General features: G+C 48.5%; 5 protein-coding genes across 5 annotated transcripts; 1 reads left to right on the top strand and 4 right to left on the bottom strand.

The window, feature by feature from the left end:
* Nucleotides 1-923: 923 nt before the first annotated feature.
* On the bottom strand, nucleotides 924-1,929 carry FOBCDRAFT_278453 (RlpA-like double-psi beta-barrel-protein domain-containing protein-containing protein; the record flags this gene model as incomplete). The annotated part of the gene is made up of 2 exons (XM_031187776.2): nucleotides 924-1,331; nucleotides 1,378-1,929. 2 exons carry the CDS (start codon nucleotides 1,927-1,929, stop codon nucleotides 924-926), a joined length of 960 nt encoding a protein of 319 aa, XP_031035041.2.
* Nucleotides 1,930-5,470: 3,541 nt separating this feature from the next.
* FOBCDRAFT_252508 (uncharacterized protein) lies at nucleotides 5,471-7,250 on the top strand. The gene is made up of 3 exons (XM_031187779.3): nucleotides 5,471-6,114; nucleotides 6,165-6,668; nucleotides 6,716-7,250. The coding sequence occupies exons 1-3, from the start codon at nucleotides 5,934-5,936 to the stop codon at nucleotides 7,078-7,080; spliced, it is 1,050 nt and encodes a 349-aa protein (XP_031035044.2). The 5' UTR covers nucleotides 5,471-5,933; the 3' UTR covers nucleotides 7,081-7,250.
* On the bottom strand, nucleotides 7,206-9,176 carry FOBCDRAFT_166930 (major facilitator superfamily domain-containing protein). Its single transcript, XM_031187781.3, has 3 exons — nucleotides 8,844-9,176; nucleotides 7,608-8,799; nucleotides 7,206-7,561 (listed from the first exon to the last, which is right to left on the bottom strand). The coding sequence occupies exons 1-3, from the start codon at nucleotides 9,004-9,006 to the stop codon at nucleotides 7,399-7,401; spliced, it is 1,518 nt and encodes a 505-aa protein (XP_031035046.2). The 5' UTR covers nucleotides 9,007-9,176; the 3' UTR covers nucleotides 7,206-7,398.
* A 200-nt stretch (nucleotides 9,177-9,376) lies between these two features.
* Nucleotides 9,377-11,288, bottom strand: FOBCDRAFT_230237 (uncharacterized protein). Its single transcript, XM_031187784.3, has 3 exons — nucleotides 10,535-11,288; nucleotides 10,028-10,487; nucleotides 9,377-9,980 (listed from the first exon to the last, which is right to left on the bottom strand). Exons 1-3 carry the CDS (start codon nucleotides 11,155-11,157, stop codon nucleotides 9,549-9,551), a joined length of 1,515 nt encoding a protein of 504 aa, XP_031035049.2. The 5' UTR covers nucleotides 11,158-11,288; the 3' UTR covers nucleotides 9,377-9,548.
* A 291-nt stretch (nucleotides 11,289-11,579) lies between these two features.
* On the bottom strand, nucleotides 11,580-12,680 carry FOBCDRAFT_230235 (PQ loop repeat-domain-containing protein). The gene is made up of 4 exons (XM_031187786.3): nucleotides 12,601-12,680; nucleotides 12,534-12,551; nucleotides 12,284-12,487; nucleotides 11,580-12,235 (listed from the first exon to the last, which is right to left on the bottom strand). The coding sequence occupies exons 1-4, from the start codon at nucleotides 12,643-12,645 to the stop codon at nucleotides 11,681-11,683; spliced, it is 822 nt and encodes a 273-aa protein (XP_031035051.2). The 5' UTR covers nucleotides 12,646-12,680; the 3' UTR covers nucleotides 11,580-11,680.
* Between the last annotated feature and the right edge of the window lie 434 nt (nucleotides 12,681-13,114).

Raw genomic sequence — 13,114 nt, 5'->3', positions numbered from 1 at the left:
GATCAGGGGATACGATAATCATGGAGACGGTGAGAGGGAGCAAGAAAAACTTCTGATGTTTGTCGTCTTATACTTATTGACCTCCTAGCCAGTGGCCTTTGCAAAAGATCTTCTTCAAAAGTCATTAGAGAAGCTTTGATCCAATACGGGAGGTCTTGTATCCCGTAGAAAGACAAGATGATCCGATGCTAACCATTTCGGCCGAAGCAGGTTTTACGCGAATACAATGGAATTGTCATTTGAACAAGCCCATTTGCCAAGTCGGGTGTTCAACCCAAGACGGGTAAATTGATAGTGCATACGAAAACGGTAATGATCTGAGGGTCTCGGCCAAGGTTCACGACACTCCTGAAACCTAAGTTCAGTGAGAACAGTCTTTGACGATTGAGATCATGCTGAGAACATTTCTTAGTAACGAGCCAAGCGTCTTGGTAGTCTCATAACCGAGCCAACGGTATACCATCCTCCCTCACCATCAGCAGAATAGATTCTGAATCAGCACAGTAAGTAGGCTCTGAAGATCAATTAGAGGATCTTCCGTAATAAACTGTTCATACCCGCACCCGTAAAATCGCAACGTTAGCTCACAAGGTGAGGCAAGAAAACTTAGGACCTCTTTTCTAAATGATGAGAAGACTTAGGTAAGTTTAGGATATCTTAGTATACCTTTAGACCAGTTTATTTTGGCACCCTGATTCAAATCTTTGGAGGTAGTCCTCATGTCGAATATGTACTTGAAGAAGAAACTATACTCCCATCTCACATCATCATTCAGTGCTCAAGTATCTCATCAACAAGTTCCCAGTCAAAGCAGCCAGCTGCCTAACCTACACTTGCCGCCAAATACTTCAGCACATGAACGCGCCACATAATACTGATACACAACTCTCGCCAACTCAGCAACCTAAGCTTACACTAACAGCTTAGAAGTTAGAGCTAGCCTTGTACTGAGCCCCAGCAGTAACGCCAACGTTCTTAACAACAACGCTCTTTCCAGTGCTGCTAGTAACCTTGACATCAACAGAAGTCTTCCCAAAGCCAGCAGGGTTCTCAAAGAAATTGTAGTCCTTGCGCTCAGTGCTCTTCCAGGTGCTACCGCCGTCAGTGGAAACCTGAACACTCTTGACGGGCTCGTTGGCGTTGACGACTTGGATGGAGAACCAGTTGGCGGAAGTACCCTCCTTGTTGTGAAGCACGAGGGGAGTGGTGATGCCGCACTCGACGAATTTGTACGAGGTCTTGACGATGCCGTCTGTGCCGCCGACGGCTTTAAAGGCGTCGGGGAAGAGATCGAGATGGCCGGGGTCACATTCGGGGCACTTGTCGACGATCTGATGGAGTCAGTTTAGTACTTAATATTAGTGTGGAGGGTCTTACCATGGCCTTGATGGTGCCTGAAGGACCGGTGACTTCGATACAGGCACCGCAGTTGGCGCTGTTGTCCCACTTTTGGCCAGAGAAGGCAGTTCCGAGGATACCAGAGGGGAGAGTGTAGGTTGAGAACATGCAGTTTCCACCAGCGAGGTTACCGCCGTAGAAGGTGGAAGATCCAGAGACAGAAGCACCGTCACCAAGAGGTGTAGACTTGGAGCTGGAGCCGGTACTGGGAGTAGATGTCTTGGGAGTGCTGGGCTTGGTGGTCGTGGTAGACTTGGGCTTAGAAGCCTTCGGTTTGGAGGCCTTGGGCTTAGAGACCTTCTTTGGCTTGGAGGTCTTGGACTTGGTGGTCTTGGGCTTGGAAGCAGCAGTCTTGACCTCGACGGGAGAAGACTTCTGGCCAACGACCTGGGGGGCCTGGGAGATCACAGGCTCGGGAACAGGGTACTGAGTGTGGACGGCTTCAACCGCAGAAGAGTGCGAGTGTCGGACCTTGCAGGCTCGGCCCATAACAGCGGGAGCTGCGAGAAGAATAGGGAGGAAGAACTTCATCGTAATCGACAGAAACAAGTTTCAGATGTTTAAATAGGTGCCAAGTGACTATCTTGGGACTTGCCAAGAACGAGATTTGATACAAAAAGAGTGAATTTACTTGAAATGAATGAATGAATGAACTGAACCGGAACCGTCGAGATTCGGTGTCAAGAAATGAGTGACTGAATGAGAGAAAGTGTCAAAGGTAACAACCCAGATCGAAGAGGGAGAATGAGCTTATTATTTAGCATCCTACAATCAAACTAATCGGATCCCCGGCACATCATCCAATCTCATTCCTGCAGCATGAAATGAACGCCTCTGGTGACAAACAGGTCTAGAAGCTCCTTCGGTAGGGCTGATACACGCTTTCACGATCCCTCTAATTTCGCAACTGGGGTATTTGCAGGGGTGACCACGCCAATGGCCGGGGGTGGACATGATGGAAAACGGTCGAGCCAAACTCGATTGGTACGAAGGCCCGTTTGGAATGGCCCGATCGAACCGTGAGGATCGAGTGTTGGTCAGATTGTGGTAGTGGTAGTGGTGGTGATTTGGCGGGTGTATCGACAGATTAGAGTTTCATGCATAGATGCGGTGGTGGGAGACGGAGAAATTTAACGGAAGAATTGTTCGAGAGTTGGTATGAGCTGTTATTGGGTGATTTGCGTGAGTTAGTTTGCGTGTTTAAGATGGGAGATCGTAGAGTTACATCGTGATCGGGATCTGGTTAATTGACGCTACCAATTATTCTGAAACTCATCGGCACTTGTTTCTGCTTCAGTGATCCAAACTAAATACTTCCATCACAATTGACAGGAGAATACTTAGGTTAGTCTTAAATGCTTTAGTTTTCAAATATCAGTAGGGTCTTTGCATGGGTTATGTTCCTATTTCGGAGTCTGAAGTCGTCTGGCACCTCGAAGAATGGTAAGGTTCAGTAAACAGATGGGTAAAACGTGGAGTGTAACAGAATTCGTTGAAACGCCAAGACTGAAACTGTTTCTGCGTGGAATACGTTAGCTTGCCTACGGATACGCTGCGATTCATCTGTTGAAGGAGACAACAATCCTCACCTTCAAGCGATATCTGGTCCATACCTCGCCAACCCATAATTGTCCAGTCTCCTTGATGAATTGCGTGATAAGGCAGGGAAGTCGTTGTGCCAGTCAGCTGTCTGGGGTGGAGCTGCCTACCCGGGACCAGAGCGCGTTTTATCAAATGACATAACTGAGAGACTTCTGAACAATTTCAGGTCAGAATTAGACTGCAAAAAGTCGATTGATGGCCTTTCTATCACTCAAAAAGGTATTAAGGAGTATGTTTTCTTTCAATTGAATTGAGTGAGCCCCTATGGGTGAAGCGTCCTGGTTTATGCGCGATTTGTTTAACTCACTCAGCTGGCTGAATCGTTGTCCCTGTTGCTTGCGGTATGATATTAGCTTCAACTCTTTCTCTCGAAGCTATCGCAGTGATAAGTAGGTCGACCATGTACTTATAGATTCATGCATTTTAGAAGATAGTAAATTTTTATCCACGTCACTAACAGCCATTCAGTACTCCTCGAAGATATTTAATTTCTCTTAAGCCGAGTCTTCGTACTTCATACTATGCACAGCCAAGAGATTAACTGGGAAGAGAAAGGGTATTCGAGATCAATTGATCGTATCCTGCAGACGATGGCCCTTAGCCATGCTGGATCCACAGCAGGGCTCGAGGTTACTCGATAGCTGACAATGCCATTTGTGTGAGTGATACAGGAAAAGCACAGACTCGCTCTTGTTCGGCCGAGTTACTTGACAGATGGATTAATGGTGACTCAAGCTCTACAAGAAAGTGACAGGTCCGGGTATCTGAAGCACCTCATGATATGACAGTGTTGCCCTACAGCATGAAGCAGTCTATCATCCCGAAAGCCGTGGAGTGTAAGTGAGGTGGATTTGAGAAGGCTGTCACTTACACACTGAAGATGAAAGTGCCGTGAAAGACGATAAACATTTCTTGATGATAGGGACTACTTGTGCGCGATTAGGAGACGAAGGTGACATGTCCCAAGGCGAATGCAGATCAGATCAGATCACTAGCAGCCTCCTTAGTCTATTCTGTTCTGTGTACTGTTTTGTTCGCTGGGTATTATTCATGCTCTGGTGTACATACCTATCTAGAGACCTTCCTCGCTGCGCATCGACATAGATGGACCAATTCTAACAGAGCCATTATTTCCTGGTACCTAACCTTGAAGTAACCCTCGAATTGCGTTCACATAGATGCACAAGACTTCGAGACACTTCGGTGGAGTAGTATTCAACCGGCTCGTAGACGCCAGCCTCATCATGATACCAGAACGGTGAGTTTCCATGACCGCTTCAAAGCCCTGACAATGGTTATATGTCCGATCACATTTTTAAAGTTCTGTAAGTTAGAGGTATTTAAAAAAGTGACCGGGACTCTGAGGGGAGAACAGTGGGCTCAAGGTGTTGGTCTCGGCTGCCGAGCGGACGCAATGCAACCTCAGACGCCGTATGTCCGTAAACGGCAATCAGAGCCTGAGACTTCAATGCTGAGGCGGACTTGGAGACTTTGAAATCCGTTTACTCTGACTACATTAATTGAGTATGTTCAGAGACGACCTACAAAAGCGTCGAACCTGAGCTCTTACCATGTATCTTTGGAAGAAGACATACAAGATTGACAGCAATTTGAGCAATGTTCAAGATGAACGGAATGACATCATGCATAATGTGCCTCTCGTTTAATGCAGATCAGATCGGAGAATAAACAACTTGACATTGAACTAAGGCCCGGATGTTGCAAGACGAAGAAAGGCCACGCCGACTCGTAAGACGATCCAGAAGGACGAAAAGAGTGCTTACAACCATCCACCACATACACAGTAATCGACTTGGCTACGATATTACCTGCATTATAGTCCCCTCAACTACCGAGTTCGTCCATTGATTGGCGATAGCAATCCATGTCACTTCGGCCGAGAGATCGGGTCCGGAAGCGAAGCGAAGCGTTAATGTTACCGCCTCAAAAGATCTCCATCGTTAGAACCTTTCGGCCAAACGTCCAGCGGGGTCCCGAGGCTTGCGTCTTCTTCAAACAAACGTCATCTCTAGATATACCAATCCCATGAGGTACATACACGTCCAGTATTACGAATCCTCCGGACGAAGCTTCAAACACGGCACCGACGGATACCGAGGTTTATCACTCTGTCCGTCGGAGAGATTACCAAGACAGAACAAAACAAGAGACGGAATTGGAGAGAAAAAGCTCAATTGCCATGTAGTGACGCACCATTGGACACCTGAGATCAAAGCTGAGTTCAAATCAAGGCCCCAATTACCCCCTAAGGCGAAGCGACCGAACCTCGGCACTGCTTACGACCGGACACGTTTTCTCAACATGGACAAAGAAAAGAGCTGAATCACCTCCCCAGCTTTTTTTTCGACCGGTCGTTCCCCACCGCCGGTCGATCCCCGAAGGCGCCGGTGCCGAACTCTTACACTGACTTACGGGGATATGTCCTCATGGGAATAGCGTCCCGCGTCCTAGCGTTTTTTTTAATACTGTGGTTGGCAGTGGGAAGCTGACCAAACACCGCTCTAAAACTCACGGAGATAACAACCCCAGATAGACAAGACATGCCGCACTAGAAAGCATGCTAAGGTTTATTTAAAGGAACGTGAGTGGGAAGAGAAAAATTGAGGTACTAAAGGGCGTGAGTCCCCGGATTGTTGAGACTGATTGGAACTACTTACTAGATCTTTTGTTTACTCACTTATTCAGAGGACGAAAGAAGTGTGATACGCTTGGTGTTTATCATCGTGAAAAAAGATAAATACATATATGCCATTGGTATAAATACTGGAAAGATCGACCTACTGTCTTACAACTTCAGATCGAGAGACACAAACCTGTTGCTCAACATTCCACAACACAACACCATCTTACACCAACACCAACACTAGGTACCTTACACCAAGTAAACAACAACACAACACAACTGTTTCACAATGGCCCGTGATAACCTCTCCATCGTGCTCGCTGAGCGTCCCACCACCGACATCATCCCCGGTCAAACCTTTACCCAAAAGACATCTCCAGCTCCCACACCAGCTGATCTCCAAGATGGTCAAATCCTCGTTGAGACTCTCTACCTATCTCTTGACCCCGCTATGAGAGGCTGGCTCCGAGGTACGTCCCCCCTTCCTTCGTAACACATATCTTTACTAAAACACCCTCAGACATGAGATCGTATCTCCCTCCCGTTCAAATCGGCCAAACCATGCGTGGTTCATGTGCATGCCGCGTCCTCGCCTCAAAGAGCAAGCAGGCCAAGGAAGGCGACATCGTCTCCGCCCTAACAGGCTGGACCGAATTCGCCATTCTCCCCGAAGGTCGTTTCGAGCCTGCGTCTCTGTACCCCGGCCTCCAAGACCCCAAGGACATGCTCTCTGCTCTTGGAATGACCAGCTTGACTGCTTGGGTTGGCATGTCCAAGATCGCTGACCCTAAGCCCGGTGAGCTCGTCGTTGTGTCGGGCGCTGCTGGTGCGACGGGAAGTGTAGCAGGCCAGATCGCTAAGCTCAAGGGTGCGAGAGTCGTGGGTATCGCGGGTGGTGATGATAAGTGCAAGTGGCTCACTGAGGAGTTGGGCTTCGATGTTGCGTTGAACTACAAGGCGGACGATTTTAAGGAAAAGTTCGCTGAGGCGACAAAGGACTTTATCGATGTCTACTACGATAATGGTAAGTCCCTCTTAACTTTCAAGCATGGCAGAACTAACATGTCTCAGTCGGTGGCGATATCCTCGACATGTGTCTCATGCGAGCAAAGGAACACGCTCGCTTCATCGAGTGCGGTCTCGTCAGCCAATACAACGCCGCCAAGCCCCAGGGCCCCCGAGCATTCTCCCAGATCGTCACCATGCGCATCAGAATGCAGGGCTTCATCGTCCTCGACCACGTCAAGGACTTCCCCGCTGCTCGCGCTGAGCTGGCTCAGTGGATCGCGGAGGGTAAGCTCAAGAAGACGGAGACCGTTGTTCGTGGTGGTCTCAAGGTTGCTGAGCAGGCTCTTGTGGATCTGTACAAGGGTATCAACACTGGAAAGTTGATCGTTGAGATCAAGAACCACAACGAGACCCCTTCGAAGCTGTAGAGGGTAAGCTCAAAAAGACAAAGATTTTCGTCTGTGGTATGAACACTGGGGGAGTTGATTATTGAGATCAGGAACAATAAGACCCCTCGAAAGTAGGGGAGGGAATGGGATTGTTTATGAGATACTCCGTACCTTGTCGGTAGTTAATGATATGCCATGATTTATGGAAAGGCTGTTCAATGCTCGCTGGTACATGACGCTGGTAGGATTCTCTTGTTCTGAACTGCTTATGTGACCAACTTCTATCGTGTATTGTGGTCCGTCCAAACCCCCTGCAACTTTTCTCTATCCCTGTCTATCAATGCCATATTCTAGTTATTAGTAAACATAGCGGAAGTAAGGGTTCTCCTTATCAGTCAAGTCCTGAAACGCCAGCTTGGCTCTCTCGCTCTCATCTCCCAGCCCCAGCGCATCCCTCCTCTTGTTCTCATTCCTCAGAACAAAGTACAGTGTAGTCGACGCACAAATACAAATGATATAACTAAAACAGTCAGCCACGAAGCAAGAACAATGTAAACAAGACTTACCAGATAATCAACCCCAGCCAAAGAGCCGGATAGTGATCCTTCTTCGTCTGACTCCAAACTAGCTGCGGCCCAACAATATTTCCGACACAATACGCCACAAATATTGTAGCAGCCATAAAGCTCTTCTTCGTATGACCCGCAACGTTCGACATTCCAATAGTGATTATCAGACTCACCGTTCCCCCAAAGAATCCTGTGATCGAGTATCCCACCACCGGTGCAGCAGCGCGGTAACTCCACTCGCTCTTCCAGATGATGGCACAGCCTGCGATGACGGGGAGACATGTGAAGATGAGCATGAAGATACGGATGTTGGTGAACTTGGAGCCAAGCCAGCCTGTGAGGAGGATCACGATGAAGCACAGTCCGCCGAGGGGGAATTGGAACAGGATGGAGTGGAGGGTGCTCCAGCCGAAGGTCGAGACGATGAGGGGTCCGAAACCGCTTACTGCGCCGTTGACGGTGTATGCTGATGCCATCATAAGTGCGACGAGCCAGATCTTGACGTCGAGGATAGCTTCTTTTAGTTGGGAGCTTTTAAACTTGGTGCAACGAACACCGGTTTGTCCATGTCTCAAACGCTCGACAGCAGCGAATCGTTCTTCAGAAGTGAGGAACCAAGCTGATACAGGCGAATTTGGCATGATGAAGCAGAATAGTCCAAACAAAAAGGTGAGTGATCCAGCGAGGAGGTAGATATACTGCCATCTCTTCAACCCACCACCCGTAATCTGCGCAAAACCATAGTTCATCGCTCCACCGATAATGGTGAACAGTCCAGTCGACGAGAACCACCAACTCTGTCGCAACGACTGCTCAGCTTGCGTATAGTACCCCGAGACGATGCACATGAACCCAGTGGGGATTATACTCTCAACGAAACCGAGAAAGAATCTCTGTACGTATAAGCCCTGGTAGGACGTCACCGCAGCAGTGAGCATACAAATAGCAGCCCACACAACAACCACACCACCGAGAACACGACCGATGTTGAACCTCTGAAGAGCAAATGTCATGGGATACAAACCCGCCAGCATCCCAAAGTAGAACAGTGACGTCGCCCAGCTTAAACGACGGGTATCAACTGTTGGCGGTGTAGTCGATGCATCAACAATGGTAAGGTGTAAATCCGTCGTCATGCCGAAGAGAACAGCTGAACCAAGAATGGCTTTATCGTAGTATACAAGTCCATCTATATATGTTAGAACAGTTTGAGGGGGAGACAGGGAAACGTACAGCCTATGATCATGGCGGGGATGAGAAACAAGTCAATCTTTCGAACGGCGCGCGCTGCGACGATGGGATCAATTGAGTGCTGCTCCTCACCTACAATGGCGATGGCCTCATCTCTCGTTCCTATCGGTGCCTGCGCGGCATTTATTTGACTTTCTGTTCCCATTTTGCTCTTGACAACTAATGTGGCGAAGATATCATGAGGTTGCAACGAGCAATTGAGTTCTGAAAAACTAGCTGAGAGCTCAAAAATTGGCTGCGCTGTTTCTTTTAGCCGCAGCCAAGCAAATTAATGTCATATGATAGCATAGCATCATTTGCAATGAGGCAATTTTTCATCACCATCGATAGCCGTTTTAAGCCTCAGCTGCATTCAAGCACCCTTGTAGCTCTTTGAGCTAAAGTAGACTACAGAGTTTTTTTAGTTGGTGTTCTGGACCTGCGGATGTGAACCGGGATTAAGTTAAATTAATGGTTCGTGGGGGTTTGTCGATCGATGAATGGTGAGATTTCACTCTACGGCCCGTTTAGTGATGCCTCGCTCGGAGATGCTGTATTCATGATATGATGACAAGTATACCTAGCAAAAAGACTCGCCTAGAAGATGCTATCGCTACCTCAGCTAGGAATGCATGTTATATAACCTGTGATGCCCTTACCCCCAACGCCTGGCTAACAGTATGTATATTCAACGACCCTGGTATCACATCAGAAGATTCTCTTAGTACTGGGTCCAACCCATTGCACTTCTGAACAATTCCTGTTCGACCTCCACTGCTCAATCCTCTCAGTCAGCCATCCTGACTTGAAATCCACCCATCGATCTTGGCGATCTGGTGGTAGTGGTATAACATTGCCCTTGTCGTCTTTGACTTCAGGCTCGATGATCTTTTCCGGTTGTCGTGGCTCGCCGACTCGGAAGGACTTGGAGGTAACACACTTTTTCTCGTCGCGCCCTCGCCAATTGTACTGTAGACAATCGCTGCTGTCCTTGCAGTACTTGCCGCATGCTTCAAATGAGTCGATCTTTGCTTCGGGCGGTGCAACTGTAAAATCCCATTTCCCATTATCCCAATTCTCTGCAACTTCACGATCGCCGGGATGGTGAAACTTCCATACGTCAGAGTAAAGTAACGGGCGCTGTGACAGTTAGTACGTGAAACAAAGCTTACGGGTGTTCAACTTACCCCGAGCTGCCGTTGCGCAAACTCCCACCGCCAAACGTCAACCATGTCTTTCGGCGACGACTTGTGTAGCGTCATGACAGGCTGACACCAATACTTGTCGCTGAACGGAATACTGTGCAAAGGATGCGGGTTGAATAGTGGCCAATATCCCCTCAGAGGGACACTAACGTTCCACAACGCCCATCCCGTAACGCTATCACCGCAGCAATCGTCCCGAAGCATGGGAAGCCACTTTTCCGTAGCTGGCGGTTCGACGTACTGCCCGTAGGGCGTTGTCTTACGGACGAGGAGTGCCCTCATCGCACCACGGCTGAGAACAAAGCCTGGTCCGCCGTTTGCGAACCATGTCTTTATGTCTTGTTTAACGTCGTGCGTACCCGGCGAGGGAGAGCCCATGTATAACGGCGCATCGGGATCGAAGGTTTGGAGGAAGCGGAAAGCGTTATCCCAGAAGACGTAACTGTAACCGTTAGTGGCGTGTTAAGTTGTGTTGGTATGGAAACCTACGTATCTGTCTCGAAGAAGAAGTAAAAGTCTTTGTTTGGCTTCATTTTCCATGCGCGCTCGATCATCGGGAGAAATTTGAACTTGTCCATCCTCCAACCTTGGATGCGCGCTGTTGCTTCCAAGTCCACGTCGAGGGTGCCATTTGCCCGCATTTCCTTCTGCCACATGTAGTTCACGAAATCGGGGTTGTCGTGGTAGTAAATGGCGGGCAAGTCGGCGAGGACATCGATCGCTTGATGGTCGTGTACCGACTCGTCGAGATCCGAGATGACCAGCAGCTCACCCTTTCCAAAGCAAGCGCTCACACTATCGAATTGAGCATCGAGTCTTTCTTTCGTATCGGCGTGGCCCATCTTGAGAACAGGTTGTATCGTCTGTAGCAAATGCTTGGGGAACGTTGCGCAAAGGTCTTGTGTTGTCTTACCCTCAGGATCGACGGATACGGGGCGAAAAGAGCTCGTCGTCGAAAAAGAATAGTATTGGGATACGCCATAGCTACCATGGATGGCACCCCAGAAGACAAGAATGAGAAAGACGACGGTACAGAGGCCAGCAATGGCCATGCGACTGAAGCGTTTATTCAGCATCAGTCGCCGGCTGGAGGAGGACCAGCTTGAAGGCATTGCGGCTGGAGCTCGAACATGGCACTAGGGCCCTGTTTTGCTAAGAAATGACGATGTGAAGATTGTTTTGGGTTGTCGCGGGAAGAGACATGATGGAATGGATGGAAGTGGAAAGCCGAGATAGTCTTAGGGTGACGTTTTCAAGGGGCTAGATCCACTAAAAGCAAGCCCCTGTCGCGGGAGCAGGACGCTCTAGAATGAGTCTGGAATCGAGTCTTGGGGACGCCGATTTATTGAGTTGGTAGTATGAAATACGAGAGACAATTGACAGGTTGTAAGCTTATGGTTAAGGTTATGATAGCTTGGCTATAGGCGCAAGACATGACTCTGAACTGGACAACACGAGCCAAACCGACACAAGGTGAGGGACATCTATGTCCTGTGATGAGTTTAAGCAGTGCAATTCGCTTTATGGCGATAGCCTTGGAAATTGTTGTATGATTCTAATTTGATATCCCGAGGCCTTCCTCTATGTTGGCAAACCGACAGTTTGGGGGCATTGCAACGTCCTCTCTGTCCATGCTCACTCAACATCTTGAGATCCATGATGCGCATTCCTCGCCCTCACGCCCTCTCCGTTCCCACTCACCGTCCTGAACACCGAACTAGAAGAAATGTTCTCATTCATCATGACCCCATTCCCTGCACTCTCCTCACCTTCAACCCTCTTACCCTCACTCCCAAACCTCTTTCTGACCCATGGCAACAGGTTGTAATACCCACCACAAGCAAAAACACCACACCACAGAACAAACTCTGTCGCGTAGATCACAATACCAAGAACATCAAGTTCAGGCTGGAAGAACACGGACACAAGTGAGAACACGTCGCCTGCGGCATCAATGGCCACGAACAGAAATGATATGCCGCGGACCGTTCGATGCTTCCAGATGTCCCAGTAGTGGGTTAGTACGCCTGCTGCGAGTAAGGCTGCGGACAGAGATGCCATGAGGATGAGAGGCCATTCTAGCGAGCGTGATTTGGCGATGCGAAGGGCGATGATGAGACTGGCTTGGATTCCGCCCATCACGGCTGCGATTGGGACGACAACGAGTAAAGAGCGGTAGACACTCCATTTCTGACATTCGTTAGCTTCATTACGTGTGGATGGACTTAGGGTTCGTACTCGTTCGTAGTAGTAACATTGAATCCATGTTACGAGACTCAAAAGCGTCAAGATCTGAGGCTGTATCCGTAAGGCGATGTTGAACTCTTTGACGATGTTGTACACGCCTAGCGGAACACCTGCCCATGCCCAGAGCATCATCATCGATGGTTGAAGACCCGTTGCATTATGGCGACGGTAATTGACGATGATTTGAGGAATCAGCTACAGAGTATTAGTGGTGGCCTTGTACGTGGGTGAGAGGACTAACCTGGATTGACCAACAGACCTAGCAACATCAGCAGAGGAGTTTCAACAGGGCAGACAAGGGGACTTACAGCTCCGAGTGTGCCTAGAATATTGGCAGCGACGGGGACATCCATTTTGGTATGGAAGGGAACCCAGTGGCTGTGTTGAGAAGATGGATGAGGTTGGTCGCATTGGATGAGCTCGTCGAAATTGACGCGCCAAGAATGTTAGTGTACACTAACAAATTTGGTGGAAATGCTTAACAGCTGCCATCAACGCAAACCGGCAAAGTCATCGTTGCGGAATTGAAGCCCAAAACTTGCAATAATTAGAAAGTAAGCTGGATTAAAGTCACTTACATGCCAATTAGCTACCCAAAGAACATCAAAATACAAGGTTTCTGCCATTGCGCAGACAAATCACTAAAGACATCTTGCTCATCAACTACCTCCTGTATACATCACAACACTCAAAACTTCTGACCTAAGGTAGTCTAAGGTCTACTAAATTTGCCTAAGTTTACCTGAATCTTATCATCACTTAGATTAGAGATCCTAAGTCTTCTTGCCTCCCAGACATAACGTGGCGAGAGAAGTATCAGTG

This window comes from Fusarium oxysporum, chromosome VIII (assembly GCF_013085055.1).
Source record: "Fusarium oxysporum Fo47 chromosome VIII, complete sequence".
Taxonomy (NCBI): domain Eukaryota; kingdom Fungi; phylum Ascomycota; class Sordariomycetes; order Hypocreales; family Nectriaceae; genus Fusarium; species Fusarium oxysporum.
Note: the sequence above shows the minus strand (reverse complement) of the source record. Positions and strands in the feature narration are given on the sequence as shown.

Coding starts and splice junctions, on each gene's coding strand:
- FOBCDRAFT_252508 (XM_031187779.3), top strand. CDS start 5,934: ATGGCCCGTGATAACCTCTCCATCGTGCTCGCTGAGCGTCCCACCACC. Junction 6,115..6,164: donor TATGAGAGGCTGGCTCCGAG/GTACGTCCCCCC, acceptor AAACACCCTCAG/ACATGAGATCGTATCTCCCT. Junction 6,669..6,715: donor CGATGTCTACTACGATAATG/GTAAGTCCCTCT, acceptor AACATGTCTCAG/TCGGTGGCGATATCCTCGAC.
- FOBCDRAFT_166930 (XM_031187781.3), bottom strand. CDS start 9,006: ATGGGAACAGAAAGTCAAATAAATGCCGCGCAGGCACCGATAGGAACG. Junction 8,800..8,843: donor CCCCGCCATGATCATAGGCT/GTACGTTTCCCT, acceptor TAACATATATAG/ATGGACTTGTATACTACGAT. Junction 7,562..7,607: donor TGGCTGGGGTTGATTATCTG/GTAAGTCTTGTT, acceptor TGACTGTTTTAG/TTATATCATTTGTATTTGTG.
- FOBCDRAFT_230237 (XM_031187784.3), bottom strand. CDS start 11,157: ATGCCTTCAAGCTGGTCCTCCTCCAGCCGGCGACTGATGCTGAATAAA. Junction 10,488..10,534: donor TTCTTCTTCGAGACAGATAC/GTAGGTTTCCAT, acceptor TAACGGTTACAG/TTACGTCTTCTGGGATAACG. Junction 9,981..10,027: donor TTGCGCAACGGCAGCTCGGG/GTAAGTTGAACA, acceptor TAACTGTCACAG/CGCCCGTTACTTTACTCTGA.
- FOBCDRAFT_230235 (XM_031187786.3), bottom strand. CDS start 12,645: ATGGATGTCCCCGTCGCTGCCAATATTCTAGGCACACTCGGAGCT. Junction 12,236..12,283: donor AATGTTACTACTACGAACGA/GTACGAACCCTA, acceptor AACGAATGTCAG/AAATGGAGTGTCTACCGCTC.